The 15,062-nt window shown below is 40.2% G+C and overlaps 1 protein-coding gene across 1 annotated transcript in view; it reads left to right on the top strand.

Annotated features, from left to right (window-relative positions):
- The window catches only part of FNDC3B (fibronectin type III domain containing 3B), a 355,800-nt gene that overhangs the window by 188,817 nt on the left and 151,921 nt on the right, over positions 1-15,062 (top strand). Inside the window, exon 6 of the mRNA XM_074963564.1 lies at positions 2,033-2,326. Within this exon, the coding sequence (XP_074819665.1) occupies positions 2,033-2,326 (294 nt within the window). The remainder of the gene's footprint in view (positions 1-2,032; positions 2,327-15,062) is intronic.

Below are 15,062 nucleotides of genomic sequence, written 5' to 3'. Positions count from 1 at the left end.
CCAGCTGCTAGAACTGTAGGTGGTAAATATTTCTGTAACCTGGGGTTACCAATCAGTTGCACAAATTCACAGTGCACAAAAATAGTGTAGATGCCCACTTTGTTGGAGTGGTGTCATGTATGTTTGCAATACTACAAGAATCTAAACTCTGATGGTTACCTGAATGACATCTTATATTAATGAATATTAATTCACTGTCCCCAACATGTTTCAATGCAAAATGGATTATACACTAACCAAAATGACAATTAAATTGGATTTTCTTTTCTGAAAAACACTACTTGTAAATTCTTCCTTATCAGCTCCGTCCTCCAACCCCCAAAATAATATTGATTGCATTTAGTGTACCACATTCTTGGAATACTAAATATAGAAAGCTACTTTATGTTAGCACTTTAATGTGATCATGTTACTAGATAAGGAAAAATAAATGACAGGACACTTCTAAAAGAAAGGAAGTAAAAGAACCAAGCAACTGGAGCAATTCAACAAGTTCTAATTACAGTATGTATAGCAAACTTCAAAAACAAAGGATTAACACTAGAGCTGGGCAGAAAGTTTGCTTTGGAAACCAAAATGCTGGCTCAGTTTGCAAATTGGGGTGATTATTGAATTAATCTAGACTGGGCTTTAACGAAACTTGGGTCTCTTCGGCGTTTTGTATTTAAATAAAGCAAAAGTGTATTTTCATTTTGCTTTGAACTTGAATTTGTTCACACTCCGAGCTCAAAGCACAATCCAAAGGTAATGAACCCTTGTCAGGGAAAAAATGAAAAAAATGTTTGCATAATTTCCTGCAAACCCAAGTGACTAAATTTCACGCAGCCATTCCTGGAAGTTCATATTAACGTTATTTGAAACTTTTATGTATTTTAACTTTTCTTTTTAAGATTTCCTCCCTAATGGTCCCATTTGTTCATCTCAGCTCCCACATAATGGTGTGCCTTCACTTGCTGCAGCTACATGAATCAGTCATTGTGGCTGGTGGTAGAGAGTATTGCAAAGTCTGGCTGTCCTAGAAAACCTGGAAGGACACAGCCAATAACTGACCTCAAACCCTGTCTACGGCAACACATTTTGGTGACGCTAAGGCTGTGCAAACCTTGTAGGTTTGGTTGCTGTTAATTTGTGTGGAACCTTTTCTTCAATTTCAGTCTGCCTGGGTTTTAGCTCTTCCTGGGTTTTGCTGTGAGGTCCAATAAGAAGCACAAAGACTCAGAGCAAAACTTCTGCATTTATTTGATTTCCCATGCTAATCACATTATGTCATGTTTCAGAGTAGCAGCCGTGTTAGTCTGTATCCATAAAAAGAAAAGGAGGACTTGTGGCACCTTAGAGACTAACAAATTTATTAGAGCATAAGCTTTCGTGAGCTACAGCCCACTTCATCGGATGCATACAGTGGAAAATATAGTGGGGAGATTTTATATACACAGAGAACATGAAACAATGGGTGTTACCATACAGACTGTAACAAGAGTGATCAGGAAAGGTGAGCTATTACCAGCAGGAGAGCGGGGGGGAATGGGGGGAGGAACCTATTGTAGTGATAATCAAGGTGGGCCATTTCCAGCAGTTTACAAGGAGAGTAGGAGGGGAAATAAACAAGGGGAAATAGTTTTACTTTGTGTAATGACACATCAGCTCCCAGTCTTTATTCAAGCCTAAGTTAATTGTATCCAGTTTGCAAATTAATTCCAATTAAGCAGTCTCTCGTTGGAGTCTGTTTTTGAAGTTTTTTTGTTGAAGAATTGCCACTTTTAGGTTTGTAATCGAGTGACCAAAGAGATTGAAGTGTTCTCCGAAACCTGAAATAATATGTGGGCCGGGTTTATGCAGTGGGTTTGCCAACCTTGCAAACAACCCCTCTGAATCTCAGGTTTGCTGTGAAAACCCATCTGAGGCAAGTTTTTCATAGCTTTATTTAGAGATGGCTGAGGGGTTGATAAGATCTAGGTCAGGATGTGATTCTGTTTCTCAATAATGATGATTTTAGTTTTAAGGTAATGTGGATAAATTCTTGTTATTTCAGAAATTATACCACTATATGGAATGTCCAGCTACATTACCAGGGAAGATCAGTACAGCAAACCACAGCACAAAAAACTGAAAGACAGACAGATTGATCGCCAGAACCGCCTCAACAGCCCTCCTTCATCCATCTACAAAAGCCACCTGGGCAACTGCACAACTGTGTACAATGGTTATGCGAAGAATCACAATGGAGCAAGCAGTGGAGGAGGAGGTGTGGCGGGAGCACCAGGAGTAAAAAAACTAGAGCGCAGAGCAAGAAGCAGCCCAAAGTCTAACGAGCAAGACTCACATGGTAATCTGAAAGATTATTATTTTTATGTTTTTAAATTCCTCTTTATTGCACTTTTCAGGCTTGCAAAAATGTGCACTTAAAGGAAACCATCTCCCTCCTGTCTTTCGTGGGTATCTCCCACTAATAATCCCATTCTTAAAAACATCTTTTTGCGGCATGTGATCTGGGTAACTTTCTGGTTCTGTGTGACTTTGCACTTCACATAAATCCTTAAAGCACCTCTGAATTGTAAATCAACTCTGCACTTTGTGTCCCTACACTGCATCTCAGTATGTAAATGTGTTAGATTTAAGAGATTTATTGGACAATTTAGAACTGTTTCTGCTTGAAGAAATATGCCTCATGGGGAGTGTGATGCAAACCAAAATGGTTGATTTGAAAGAGATTCTAGGACAAAAATGCTTAATCTTGGCAAATTTTTTAAATCCACAAATGACTAAACCTCATCAATCCAGGAGTACCATCAATCAAGAATGGTTTCTTCAACGATTTCTGGAATCTAACTATTGTGACAGGGTCAGGCCAGATGGCTACAGGAGAGTAATAGAAGGCAGATATATTAGCCCCAGGCTAAGTAGTTCCCTTTTCTGTGGGTAAGGAAACAGGGAAGGTTCCCAGAACAATCAGGAACCTTCTAGAATCAATTAAGGCAGACTAATCAGGGCACCTGGGTTTAAAAAGGAGCTCACTTCAGTTTATGGTGCACATGTAAGGAGCTGGGAGCAAGAGGCACTAGGAACTGAGAGTGAGAATACATACTGTTGGAGGACTGAGGAGTACAAGCATTATCAGACACCAGGAGGAAGGTCCTATGGTGAGGATAAAGAAGGTGTTGGGAGGAGGCCATGGGGAAGTAGCCCATGGAGTTGTAGCTGTCGCACAGCTGTTCCAGGAGGCACTCTAGACAGCTGCATTCCACAGGGCCCTGGGCTGGAATCCGGAGTAGAGGGCGGGCCCGGGTTCGCCCAAACCTCCCAACTCCTAGTCAGACACAGGAGGAGTTGACCTGGACTGTGGATTCATGAAAACCGCCAAACTGAGGGCTGCTGTGAAGCTCCAAGGTGAGCAAATCCGCCAATAAGCGCAATACCCACCAAAGTAGAGGAGGAACTTTGTCACACTATTCATAGAGTTTAAAGCTAGAAGGGACCATTACATCATCTAGTCTGACTTCCTGTATACCACAGGCAATTAAATTTCTCTGTTATTCCTGTGTCCAGCCCAGTAACTTTTGTCTAAAGAACAGCATCCAGTCTTGAGATGGAGAATCCACCATTTCCTGGGTAGTTTGTTCCCGTAGTTAATCACCCTCATTTGTGCCTTATTTTTAATTTGGCTTTGCTTCCATCCATTGGTTCTTATGTCTGTCTCCACTAGATTAAAGAGCTCTTTAGTGTCTGGTGTTTTCTCTATGTGAAGGTGCTTATACACTATAATCAAGCCATCTCTTAATCTTCTTTTTGATAAACTAAACAGACTGAGAGTTTTCAGCCTCTCACTATACAGTGAAATTATTGTTTGAAGGAGAATTGTTCCTTATTTACATGTATTTTAATTTCACATGCAATAAAGCAGTGTTTCCCTAAAACATCCCTGATAGAAATGATCATATGAATATTTTACAGAGTAAAACAGAAATAAGGTAAGGTAGTAAAATAAGAATGTAGACAAAGGAGTGAGCAAGCACACAATGTGTAAATACATTTATATTTGCTCCTGTGACTTAAAATGGCTCTTTCCATATATTAATGTAGATTCACAGAATATCAGAGTTGGAAGGGACCTCAGGAGGTCATCTAGTCCAACCCCCTGCTCAAAGCAGGACCAGTCCCCAATTTTGCCCCAGAACCCTAAATGGCCCCCTCAAGGATTGAACTCACAACCCTGGGTTTAACAGGCCAATGCTCAAACCACTGAGCTATCCCGCCCTCCCAATATAGGGATATAGATATTGGGTAAAATTCTCTGCTGATGTAGCTGTGCCAGTTTATACACCAGCAGAGAATTCGGCCTATAATGTAATGTGTGTGTCACAGGTACTAGGCTAGTTGCACCTCTGTCCACCCTCTAGTGTCTTTGAGTGCATCCCTTTAGGTGTCAGGCCTCGTACCTTTACCTGTCTTGCTAGAGGTGGTATTCCACAATTCTCTCACTCTTAGACCGAGCCCTAGCCTACCACACCCTGTGTATCAGCTATACTCCCTTATCTTCACTATCTGAGACAAGTGGTGAATATAGTGACCAAACAATCTTCTTAAACCAAGGAATTGTTAGCTTTGTCGTAAGAACAAAACATTTAGAAAAACAGGATTTTAAAATAATTCTCTACGCACGTCTGTTTTACCTTAAGTCTAACCATCCCCTGATGGTGAACTAGACAGGCTTAACTTCTTCAGACACTCCAATGGGTGTCTGTGTCTTAGTCTGGGACTCCTGAACAACATTCCGTCTCTTGAGAGAGAGACCCTTTTGCAAATTGCTGTAGTCTTTTTGATCTCTGGTGTGCGCCAGCCTTTCCTGGTAAGGACATTGTCCCTTAACAGGCCTCAAGTGTTTGCACAGAAGTTGCTGATCTTAAGCCATTCACTTTCCTTCCTGCTTGTTTTTCTCTGCTTTTAAACAAGCCCAGTATATTCATACAGTAAACATCCCAGTAGCTTGGTGAAAATACAATATTAAATTATTACAGAGTAGTTCCTGTTCCTTCACATTTGCATCTATATTTAGATATTCAGTATACATATCGTACACGGTATGTATAATGTATATATGTACACAGTTGGCCAAGTTTTCGCCTGAGCTACCCCCATGTAAAAGTCACATGAGATTGCATGGGTGTAACTGAACGGAATTACTATAGTAAAGGAGAGAGAGAGAGAGAGACACGCACACACATCTGTTTCAGCTTTTAAAATTGGGGACAATCGTGTTTTAAGACACTTTAAGCCAGGAAATTTAAAAAAGAAGTCCTCATTGGAACAACAAAGTGCAGTGTATGTGCGAGGGGACGTGGTAAAAGCATTAAAGTTCAGCAACAGAGCAAAGGCAAGGAAATAGTCATCTGACGTATGAGCTGGGAAGGGAGTGTCCAGTGATGCCTGGATCTGTTTTAGTATAGTTGTGGTGGTAGGCTGAAGACATGAAGTAATTCCTGAATGCTGACTAAGCACTGCTGTGTTGCATTATTTTACTACTGTTTAAGGTAATCTCTCAAGGCACAATGTGCCCTGAAAGTCTTTGGGGCACACTAATTTGTTGCTCGCTTTTAGTAGCACCAGTTGGTTATGGCAGACCTGACTACAGGCTGTGTTACACCTGAGTGCACCCACCAGGCCACTTCAACTGCATTTCTGCTAATAAGTTTATAGGGACATCTGATTGTTAGTAAAGTATTGTGTAAGATTCTGCATTGTTTTGTGTCTGATAGGCTGTAGCAAATGAGGACAACTCATATTTGTGAAAAGACAAGTCAGTATTTAAATATTGGCTCTGTAATAGAACATAGAATTTTGCCACCTTCAACTCCATCTGGACTGTAACGGTGTTAATAGATTCTAATGCTGTTTGGATCCTGAATTTTACAATAACTGTCAATAATCTGATTCTCTTCTGCACGTGGCATGGGATGCTAGGGCCTTTGGAGAGTATGGCGTGGTCTTTTTGTATTTGATTACCTAGTTCCCTGATTATTTTGTTATTTGTATTGGGATTGTTATAGGTGGGCTTTTTATCTTGTATTGTAGGATTGTGTTAGTGCAAATAAACACTTTGGTATAAATCAAAATAAATAAATAATACCTGCTCAGACAGTCGCACAATTTAAGGTCTAGAAATCTCTTACCTTTCCTTGACCTGTGTGTGCCTTTTATCCTAATTATTAGGTTAAGGATGTCTTAGGGCCCTTCTACTTGTCTAATTTTCAGAATGGTGTTTATGGAAGAAACCTCTTCTGCAACAGCTCATCTCAGAGGGGCTCAGGCTGCAGGGATAAAAGTAGTAATGAAGACATTCAGGCTTGGACTGGAGCCCAGGCTCTGAAACCCAGGGAGGGTCTTGAACCCTGGGCTCCCGCCCGAGCCTGAAGATATACAGTGAGCCCTGTGACCTGAGTCAATTGACCCGCGGTCTGTGACGCGGCATTGCGGCTTTTTCTTTGCAGTGTAGATGTAGCTATTGAGTCTCGAGGGAGATTTACTTGAGGCTAGAGATTTGGATTACGTCTTCCTATGTATTTGTTTCCCCCCCCCCCCCCACCGTTCTGCCCATCATTCTTTTTTCTCACTGTAAACTTATAGGATTGTCATTACTCACCTCTGATGAGGAAAACAGTGGTACTGTGTGGACAGCAGTGAAACTTATCAAAGAAAGATAATTTCACTGTTGAAGCCATTTGCTGTTCTGTAAAAGCATCTGTGCTCCACAAATGGGAGTCAAATGAAACAGCTTCCAGGACAGGGAAGCAACAGAACAGGAGAGTAAACCCAAAGAAGGGAGTCAGAGCTTTCAGAAGAAAATGTGTGGAGGGGCAGATAAGTTCCTAGTGGGGGACACTCTTGCATTAGGCCAGGCACTTTGTAATCTTATATCCTTTGAATGGCTGTTGTTTGTGCATTATATTGGCAGAATGTGGAAAGATTTTTCTTATGGGTCTTCCAATCGAGGGGCCTAATTTGCACACCATGCTGTTCATAAATTTTCCATTGAAACCAATAGTAGCTCCATGTGCAGAGTGGCTGCCAGGCTGGCCCCTTAATTTTGTACAGCTGTGTTCAATGGAAATGGAAAAGGAACTTTTTTGTTGCTAGTATTGCAGAATATTGTATCCCATACAAACTTCATGTTACTAGGTTCGCAAAGTGATGGCATGTGCTATAAACCCAACTGATATTGAGTATCTCAAATTGATTACTAGTGTTGCTGACTAGATAGAATATAATTACCACAAAGTACTGAGTTTCCAAGGAAGATCTTCAACAGGCATGGGAAAATTCCAGCCCTTCCCCACTTCAGCTGCCAACCTTCCTTCCAAAGAAAGCGTCTGAGCAGCTAATACAGTACATAGTTCTGATGCTGAATTATTAGCCTGAGAGGAATCTGAGTGTAGGCTTGCACTGGGTGTTGCTAGACTCAGGCATGTAAAAACTATAACAGAAAAGACAAATTGGATGAAAAATAGAAAGAGGGAGAAAGAGAGGAGTAGAGAAGATAATGGGGATACAAATATAATCCCATATCAGATGCATGTATCTCAGTAAAATATAACTCTTTCCTGCCTCTTCATATTCTGCTGTCTATATAACTGGCTCAGCAAATATATGAATTGTGTGTACCTTTTGTGTTCATAAATGTTGCGTCATGCTATGCTTAGTGGGAATTAGTTAGGTTTTGTTAGACACGTGTGTTTTACCTAGGGAATAAAAAAGGGAGATTTCTAATGTTTGTTGTCTTGGCATGACCGAGTTCTTCCTCCTACGTGATTTTGTAGCCACGATGAAGCTTATGAAACAGCACACCTGTGCTGTCCTCACAGTAGTTCCCTTTGTTTCTGTGACAGTGTCTAATATTAATAGGGTCTGGCATGTCAAGGCTGCAGACAAAGGCTTTTCTTTCAGTTTGCTTTGGAACGTTTTGCCATGTCCATTGACTGCAACAGATAATTTTAATGTCTATAGTTTAAATTAGAAAACTAAAACAGGTTTTTAGTATCTTGCCAGGGGAGCTATCCTTGAGAAATGAATGGGAGGGCGTCCGTATTCATTTATTCACCACTTTGTCAGGGACAATGCAAAATGGGTTGTTTGTCAAAGAGAATAGGCCTCTCACTATAAACTATGTTTGGACTTGATGTTCTGCTGTTGAACAAGGAATTAGACCTACAATACTGATTCTTGCCAGTGGCCGTTGTGCCTCCTTTTGCTCACAATGTTGAGAAATGGACCTTTCTCTGGATTTTGGACATTTCTCATCTCCTCTTTTATCATGGGGCCTCTCTGCATTACAGTTTTGCCTCTGTGGTTGCTAAGGCCAGGGAGTTCTGCAGGCCGGTACTGCTCCACAGCTGCGGAACATGAGTACAAATGAAATGCCAAGAAAATTAGTGAAGTCAGGGCCATGGAACGTCCACTCTGTCAGCCAAGAAGAGTCTTAAAAGTGGAAAGGGACCAAATGATGGAAAATAACATGGTGTCTTCCATCAAACTGGGAAAAAAATCCTTCTTGGCAGGAGACCAGGTAATTAACATCACTCTATCTCCTCCCAACCTAATAAAGCAAACAACTCGCTGGCATTTTGAAATTGAGTGACAAGCTCATTCCCAACTATGGCTGCACTGAAATAAGTCTAAGAATCATCTGGCATTAAGTCCATGGCCCAAATACTGCTTATGGGCAACAAAAGGGGAATAAAAATCAATTCCTCAGAATTAGGAAGAATTTTCCACAGGGAATGTGCTGCTCGTTAGTATGAGCTTTTCAGCCCGTGGCAGTGCTTTTTGGGAAGGCCTGGAGCCAAACATGTCACAATACTAATTTATATATTTTAAAAGCCTCCAGTGCACTGAACATTTTTCTGTCTAAATGACTTGTCAGGTGCGGTGGCAAGATATGCAGAAAGGTAATCAGACGGGCCCTGGAATAATTCACAATGAACAGAGCCCCATGTCAGGTTCCATATTTGATATTTGCACAATGCATCCCTCTAATTACAGCTGCTATTTTGTATTTACGTGTATTTCAGCTTGAATTGTTTGCAGATTTATCGATACCTGGTTAAACAACATGATCTCTTTTAGTAGTTAGGATGAGTGTTAAAAGCAACCTAAAACATCGAATCTGATAACTTTATTAGTGTGAACCAACCCAGTACTAAAGCATTAAAATAAAATAAAATGGCCGAAAGTGACAAGTAGCAAAGTTGTTTAAATTGCAAGCTCTTCTTTGTGGATCAAAGCCTATTAACAGTCAGAAGTTTGATTGGCTGACTGCTTCTTCTTCCAAATTTTACACATAATCCTGGGGGGAAACTATTAGTACCGAAAGGATGAAAAAATAATTTTGACAGTCTCTTTAGTGACTTAGCAAATGTTTGTAAAAATCTTTGGGATTTCAGGAGACGGACAGGAAGGTACAAATTTGGGCGAGGGAAACCTTTTAAACAGAAGCGCTATAAGTGATAGGTTTCCTTGCATAAATTCACAAAACTAGACTAGATGGGTGATGTGTTTTATAGTACTTAAAGTTTGGAGGTTAGATCCTCAGTTTGCTTGATGTGTATATGAAATAGTAGCTGGCAGGCTCATTCTGAATATTCAAAGCAATCTGGTAAGCCAGCTTCTGTGATGTGATTTTGGCAGGCATGTTGCTGTCATTTAAACAACAACAGTCTTGTTGCCACACTGGCTGCCAAGGGATGGTGCTTTAGGATCCCTATACATAACTGGTGCACAAACTCTCAGGAACTGGATTCTGGTTGTCTCATTTGAGAGCAGAAACAACTCTATTTAACACCAATGCTAGACTATATGGTGTAGAAATCAGTTTCCTCAAGGGAATGGGCTTTTGAAGAACAGTTGTTATGTTCTAAATTGGGAATCCGAGGTTTTCTCTGTTGCTTCTGAGTTCAGATTCTGGGTTGCATGCACTGTGTTTTTACTGACAGACACGTTTAAAGCTTTTGTCTTTTACAGAGCTGAATGCATGCTGTCAGTAGCAGTTTCTCTTAACTTGACACTTTTTAAAGGGTAATTGGAGTGGCTGTTTTATTGGAGAAGCAGTGTGGTCTAATGGATTGGGTGCTGGACTGGGCATTAGGAGATATGAGTTCTATTCCTGGCTCTGACTTTGGGTGACAGTTAAAAGCAAAATAAAATGTATGACCTTAAACAAGTAATTTCCCCCTCTTACCCTTGGTCTTTAAATTGTGAACACAGGGACTGTGTATCATTATGCATCTGGACACTACTTAAGACAATAGGGCCCCAAACTTGGATGCGGCCTCAAGATGTTACCATAATAATACTAAATAATAAATATATGGAGGAACAAATGCTCTATACCATGCAAGAACAATTTTTGTATTCATACATGATATTCATTGGAAAAAGTATGATACAAATCACGGGGTCTGTAATTCCCAGACTACAGATGCACTCAATCTTTAAAATGTATATTAAGTGTTCCACTTTTCCGCCACAGCACTGAATGAGCACTTTGGAAAACTCGGCCTCGTGTCAATATTTCATTGCTTCCTTCCCATGCTTAGAGAAGTATGGGGCTTTCCAAAGAGCTGATTCAGCTTGCGGGGAGGGGGAGAGGGGTTGGTGGTAGAAGGGATGGCTTGGTGGTGGTAATAATAATATATGTTTTTAAAATAAGAGGAATGGTGTGACAGCGCCCTTGTGGAAAAACCCTATTCTTTGAATGGGAATGAAATCAATAGCTTTCTACAGAAATTGAAGCCATGATTCAGAAGAGCACTTAAACATGTGCTTAGCTTTATGCACCTTTTAAAGCATGAGTAAGTGTGATTTAGAATGGGGATACTTTCCTGAATCTGGGCCCAAATAAGGTTCTGTAGAAACTACTCTAAAATCTCCATAGTATTTAACAGAGAATGATCTTGTTTCTGTGGGTTGATTTTAGAGATTTCATATTGTTCTCTATTGAATTCTATATACTTTTTCTGTAAGGGAGCTTATTAATTATTACAGTAGCACCCAAAATGTACAGAACTATAAAATACATTGTAATTGTGAGTTATGTTTGCTAAAGTAATATCCTATTTGGATATCCATTTTTTCATATTAGTAACTATTGCCTGAGCAGTATCCTCTCTCCTATAACAAATTATCTATGATTTTTACAGTGCCATTATTTTGCTTGATGCTTTGAAGAAAAATAAGACTCAATCCTTGCCCAAAAAGGTTTAAATCAATGTGGTGGAGCCCACAAAAATGGCAACAGAGCTTGTGGGAGATGAGTAGTGAGGTGGGATGAGAAAGGAGGTGCTGCTAATGGGAGCATCGTTTCTTATGGAAAACACACTGTTGTTTAAGCATATTTCTTATTTGTTATGTTAGAATGTTTTTAAATGCATATAACAAATAATTATCTCTCCTTTTTTTACCCAGCGAGATGGTGTTGCTTGAACTAAAATGTTGACTGAAATACAGCATTTAGTTATTTTGATGATTATGTATCTTATGAGAAAGGACAGATCTAAGTTAAGAATTACATACATAGTTCATGCCTGGAGATTTCTGAATGCATGGCTTATACTTACTTCTTTTGAGCCAGATTCTCTGGATTTGTTGAAAAGCTGTAGCACCCTAGAGAACGCACAATGCCGGGTTTCACAGGTCAGATATACGCTATCACTAGGTTACAGCTTAAAATGGTTGAAATATGGTCATGCAGCGTAGGTGCCAGAAGATCTTGCTTTTATAGTCATGTGAAAATCTGTTGTTTAAGCCCATCAAACTAATTATTTATGACCTTTGTTAAACACCTCAGGATATACTGCTATTCATAATTACTGGTATGTTAAAAATCTGCCAGTGCTTCTTTTAAAAACTCCTATTTAAGACTGGCTCTGTGGCCAAGCTTCATGATGCTATCGTCTCTGTATCTCCCAGCTAGCAGAGAGATGACAATTTCGGTTTAGGCGCATGAGTGAGTTACTGACTGCTACAGTAGATTTTCCTCCCAGCCTCTTATGACTAGCAGGTTCCAGTGGGGGCAGAATTGCGTCCTTAAGGTGGACGTTGTTGATGGTCAGTAACGGAGAATGGTGCATTTGCTGGAAAGTTGTGAGATGTGCTTTTAAGGTAGGAGTGACCCTGGGAGGGTGAGGGATGTGGAGAGGAAGAAGGAAAATTGATTGATTTTAATATGAACAAACTGCTGAAAGTGCAACAAATCCTTCTGAGCACTGGAGATAGCTTGAGTACTGCCTTGCATGGACCCGGCACTCTTAGGCATATGCTCTAGGGATTCTGTTTTTTAAACCATAATTATAACTTTTTAAAGAACTGTCTTAAATAATCTTTTTTTTTTTTTTTAATGGCAAGGTTCCATTACAGAGGAGCAGTCAGTGGAATTCCTGTCCCGTTCACATTGTCCTCTGTAAATTACAGCCTGTGTCACTTCCTGTTCAGAAACGCCATGATTTCCTTCTTGGTCATGTAGGGCAACGGCCTAATAGGCTATGAGGTTTTGCATGTGTGGTTATAGACAGTGTGGGAAGATAGGTTGGCTTTGAGTAGTTTTATAATGCTTATGTTTATTTCATTGCTCAAACTGATGTAATTATAATACATGTAAACCCATAAAAACAGATTTTTCCCTGCAACTTTAAGATACTGAAGTAGCCAAAAATAAAACTAGAAACAAGAAATGGAATCCCTACATATGTCCTCATCCAAGAATAGGGAGGAAACTGGAAATGGGATGGCAGAATAAATTAAGAAACCCATTGTGGGGGTCGGGAGGTAACTTCATAAGTGTGAGATGGTTTAAAATATACTTGGTTTGCAGAAGCTATTGTGTGTACAGTTCTGTTCCTAACATCTTGTCATGCTGTTTCCTATTTAGACATATCAGGCAAGCAGTCATGGCTCTAACAGCTGCCGAGGGAGTGATGAATGCAGCCACAGGATTACTGGGGAGTGTGCTTTACTAGCTCTGTCTCTGTCTCATTTCTGCAAGCAGGTGGTCTCTTGTAAGTGGCACTGACATGCTCTAATGCAGAGGGTGGAGAACAAAGAGAGAGGGGAAGATTAGAAGATGATTTAGTAGTTAATAGAATAGCTGAAGATAGATCAAAGAGCTTTCTGTACCATCACTATACATATACACATACATACCATTGATAAAATATGTTCATGTCTAATCCTAGGTTTCAGTCATTTGTTAAAAGATAGGGAGTAATATTCACATTTGTCTGTCCACCTCAGCAACTGCTAGTTACTTAAGTATCTATGCAAAACACGCGCTTCTGACAATGTTACCCTTCAGTCTAGTGACTTAGAATTCTGAGTTCTGTTTTCCAAAGTAGGTACTTAAGAGCCCAAGTCTCACTGGAAGTCAACGGGACATTAAGCTCCAAAGTGCCAAAAGGCCATATTTTAAAGGGTGTTTAGGCACCCTAAAGATGCAGATAGGCACCTAGTGGGATTTTCAGAAGCACCTGGGCACCTAACTTGCATGGATTTCAAAGGGCATTAGATGCCCAGGTGCTTTTGAAAATCCCAGTAGGTGCCTATCTGCATCTTTAGGTGCCTAAATACCTTTAGAAACCTGGCCCTAAGTCACTTTTGAAAATGGGACTTACTCGTAAGTCATGTCAGTGCTTTTGAAAATTTTACCCTACAATCTAAAAAAAAACTATTTAACAGCATGGGCCAAATTGTTGGAAGCTTCAACTCAAGCCTCAGAAATCAAAGGAATGATTTTTTTCCCCATGACCAATAGTTGCAAACTTGGGTTTGTGCATGTAAAAACCTAGGCATATGTTGACTTGCACATACAAATATAGCATAGCATGTGCAAACAGCCATGTTTTTTTCACACTTAGCCTGATGATTATTAAAAAGGAAAAAAACCCTGCACATACAGAAACTGTTCTCTGTGAAATTGTGCTCCCAGATTTAAAGTTTTCATTTGAAAATGTGGCCCAATGTGTTTTTTCCGGAAACATAAAGAATTGGTTTAATGACTTTAGGTCAAACTTTATTTAGCATTAAAATAAATATCTATCTGCTGCCTAACATATCCTTAGAAAATATTTCCGGAAGCTACGCTTTCATTTATGGTAGCTAATAAATAATCTTTAAGTCTATTACAGCAGGCCAGTTGAAGTAGGTGATAAAGTTGGGTGCAGAACTAGCTGAGTCACTCTAGCTCAAAGAAGAAAAATGAATTTTCTTGTAGTATGTTATTTAATGCAATAACCTAGAATGGTATGCATCTGTGCACCTGTGAAATGATTGTCTGATTAACAAGTTAGGTACAATAGCTGGTAAGACTAATTAACATGGAGAGACAATACATGTGAAAAAACAAAATTTGAAATCAAGAGTATTACAAGATAGCTAAGATTATATGTAAAATATTTTTGTCACAACCTGGCGTGGTATCGCACTGTATGCGCACCAGTCTCCTGCAAGTGGACCCAGCAGCCGGGCCCCATATACTTCTTAGCCCACTAGGTATGGATAGAGTCAAATCACTCTTTCTGTCTCTAGGGTTCCTAGGGCACACTGAGGCTCAAACCTCTCATCTGAGTCCTTCTTTGGGATGTGCGACTCCACAATCTAGCTGACCTAGTCCCTGAAAACAGTGCTTCCAATTCCCCCTCCTCCCCTGTCATTGACACCTGCTCCCTCAAAGTTCCACATGGCTGTGGGGACTCTGGCTTCTAATTTAACCCCTTTGGGGACGATACGGCAGGGAAGCAAAGAACACAGGCTTGGCTAAGGCATTTCTTAACCACAGTCACTTTACTTGTAAAAAGCCCTAGAAAGGTACAGATCTATGCAAAATAAGTAAAGTCCTGACACACAACACTCACACCCTCCCATAGACTGATCTCACCTCTCCTCTGAGTCTGAGGTTTATTTGTCAGTATTTCAGTCTAGGCAGAATGCCTTCTATCTCTCCAGGCATTCTGACTTACATATGGTGATGGTCTGCTCCCCTGCTCAGAGAAGCACCCCCACTTAAACACAGACTCCTTTCT

This window comes from Natator depressus, chromosome 9, assembly GCF_965152275.1.
Source record: "Natator depressus isolate rNatDep1 chromosome 9, rNatDep2.hap1, whole genome shotgun sequence".
Lineage (NCBI taxonomy): Eukaryota > Metazoa > Chordata > Testudines > Cheloniidae > Natator > Natator depressus.
This window is presented reverse-complemented; position numbering and strand designations above follow the sequence as displayed.